General features: G+C 45.1%; 1 protein-coding gene across 1 annotated transcript in view; it reads left to right on the plus strand.

The window, feature by feature from the left end:
• Nucleotides 1–2,617, plus strand: part of LOC108523659 (CTP synthase 2) — a 40,618-nt gene that overhangs the window by 23,112 nt on the left and 14,889 nt on the right. Inside the window, exon 9 of the mRNA XM_017864380.1 lies at nucleotides 2,227–2,315. Coding sequence (XP_017719869.1) covers nucleotides 2,227–2,315 — 89 coding nt within the window. The remainder of the gene's footprint in view (nucleotides 1–2,226; nucleotides 2,316–2,617) is intronic.

A 2,617-nucleotide genomic window follows, 5' to 3' on the forward strand; every position in this document is an offset into this window, starting at 1 on the left:
TATAAAAAAAGAAAACAGCAATGGAAAAATTGCCATGACATATACATTTTATAAAGCCTTTAAAAATTTGTATCTTAAAGTTTATTTGGATAGTCTTTTTTCTCTTTTTTTTTCTTTTTTCTTTTTTGAGACAGGGTCTCGCCCTGTTTCCCAGGGTGGAGTGCAGTGGTGCGATTTTGGCTCACTGCAACCTCCGCCTCCTGGGTTCAAGCAATTCTTGTGCCTTAGCCTCCCGAGTAGCTGGGATTACAGGTGCCCGCCACCACACCTAATTTTTGTATTTTCAGTAGAGACAGGGTTTCGCCATGTTGGCCAGGCTGGTCTTGAACTCCTGGCCTTAAGTGATCCACCTGCCTTGGCCTCCCAAAGTGCTGGGATTATAGACGTGAGCCACTGCGCTTGGCCAGGATAGTCATTTTTACAGAAGAAATACTAAACTAATATGGATAGAGAGGGACTGTTATATACATAGGAATTGGTGCACATGATGCTTCATCTGATAGGATTCATTGACATTAGCTTCTCCTAAGTACTATTTGAATTGTTGCCTTGTCATCTTCCTTCTAAGGTTGAGCTGCATCTGTCTATCTCTCCTGGTTTGCTGCAGCTGCAGCGGCTTCCAGGCTGGTTTCCAGCTGCCAGTCTTCCCTGTCTTTGCCACACTCTACCAGAGTGATCTTTATAAAATCTTTCTCGGTTCTCTTTGTTTCTGTCATACCTTTACTTAAGATCTTTCAGTGGTGTCTCAGTCTGTTCAGGCTGCTGTAACAAAGTACCATAGATCAGGTGGCTTACAAACAACTGCCATTTCTCTCTCACAATTCTGGAGGCTGAAAGTCCAAGATTAGGGTGCCAGCATGTAACCGGATTCTGGTGAGGGCCCTCTTCTGGGTGCAGAGGACCACCCTCTGGTTATATCCCCCTGTGGCGGAACGGGTGAGGGAGGTCTTTGGGGCCTCTTTTATAGGGGTACTAATCCTATTCCTATGTGCTCTGCCCTCTTGACCTAATCATCTCTCAAAGACCCCACCCACCTCCTAATACCATTTCTTTGGGAGTTGGGATTTCAACATAGGAATTTTGGGGGATCACAGACATTCAAACCATTGCAAGTGCCTTCAAGTGTCAACTCTGTGTCATGGCTTCTCAGCCTCATCCCTTGCTTTCCTCCAACTAATCAGGTCTGTCCTCTCGCTGGGTGGGGCCTTTTTTGAGGGTCCCAGAGTGGCTACCACTTTCTCTTTTTCCTCTGAGGTTTCATATAAGTGGCTCCTTTGCTGGAGATTTCTTTTTATTTTTTATTTTTTGAGACGGAGTCTCGCTCTGTTGCCCAGGCTTGAGTGCAGTGACACAATCTAAGCTCACTGCAACCTCTGCCTCCTGGGTTCATGTGATTCTCCTGCTTCAGCCTCCTGAGTATCTGAGATTACAGGCACCCACCACCATGCCTAGCTAATTTTTATGTTTTTAGTAGAGATGGGGTTTTGCCATGTTGGCCAGGCTGGTCTTGAACTCCTGACCTCAGATGATCCGCCCGCCTCAGCCTCCCAAAGTGCTGGGATTACAGGCGTGAGCCAATGCGCCTGGCCTGCTGGAGATTTCATACCCTTCTCCCCTCCTCTGTTTGTCTCCTGCACGCCTTCCCTGCTGTGTCCCATCACACACATGCTTATCTTGCTTCTGCTCTCCTCTCGGCTGGCTTCTTGAACATTACCTCCCCAGAGCTCTTCCTTGATGTCGATCCTTCCTGTCTTTCCTCCAGTGTCCAGTTCTAGTGATTTCCCAGTTGCTTTTTTTTTTCTTTTTTTTGAGACAGGGTCTCACTCTGTCACTCAGGCTGGAATGCAGTGTCACGATCGGGGATCATTGCAGCCTGGACCTCCCAGGCTCAAAGGATCCTTCCGCCTCAGCTTCCCAAGTAGCTGGGGCTACAGGCATGTGCCACCCCGCGCAGTTAACCCCTAGTTACTTCTGCATCGTTCTCTTCTTTGTCTGTCATAGCCATTATCATAGTATAGTGTGGATGCCCATTTATCTGGTTTTGTAATCTTTCTGAAAGATGATAAGAGCCACAAAACAGAGACTATGTTTTCTATCCCTAGTGCCCAGTACAGTGTTTGCGTAATAAGTAATTATTGAATAATGTGTCATAGTATTAGATGGCTGTAGTATTTTTGAGTGTTTATTTTTCTTAAATACTCCTTTTATCTGTTGGATGTTTTTTAGTACATAGACTCCATTGATCTGGAGAAGATTACTGAAACCGAGGACCCTGTGAAATTTCACGAAGCTTGGCAGAAGCTATGCAAAGCAGAGTGAGTACCAGGGCCCATGCACACCAGTTAGGACAGGACCATTGTACTTTTTCTGTAAATGATTCAGTCTACCCTAATTGCTAATTTTCATGCATTTTGAAAGGTACTTTGGAGTACTTGTGGTCTTTGCAGGTGGTTGTGCCACAATCATATGCATTGATTTGAAATGTGCCGTGTTAATGCTGGTGGCATGTGCATAGAAATGGTTTTATTTGGGGAGGATGGGGATACTGTACTGGAGGGAAAGTGTGTTGATTCTCCCGAAAGATGCAAAGATAAATCTTTTTTTTTTTTTTTTTTTT

Source organism: Rhinopithecus bieti, unplaced genomic scaffold (genome assembly GCF_001698545.2).
Source record: "Rhinopithecus bieti isolate Rb0 unplaced genomic scaffold, ASM169854v2 scaffold_76995, whole genome shotgun sequence".
Taxonomy (NCBI): Eukaryota; Metazoa; Chordata; class Mammalia; order Primates; family Cercopithecidae; genus Rhinopithecus; species Rhinopithecus bieti.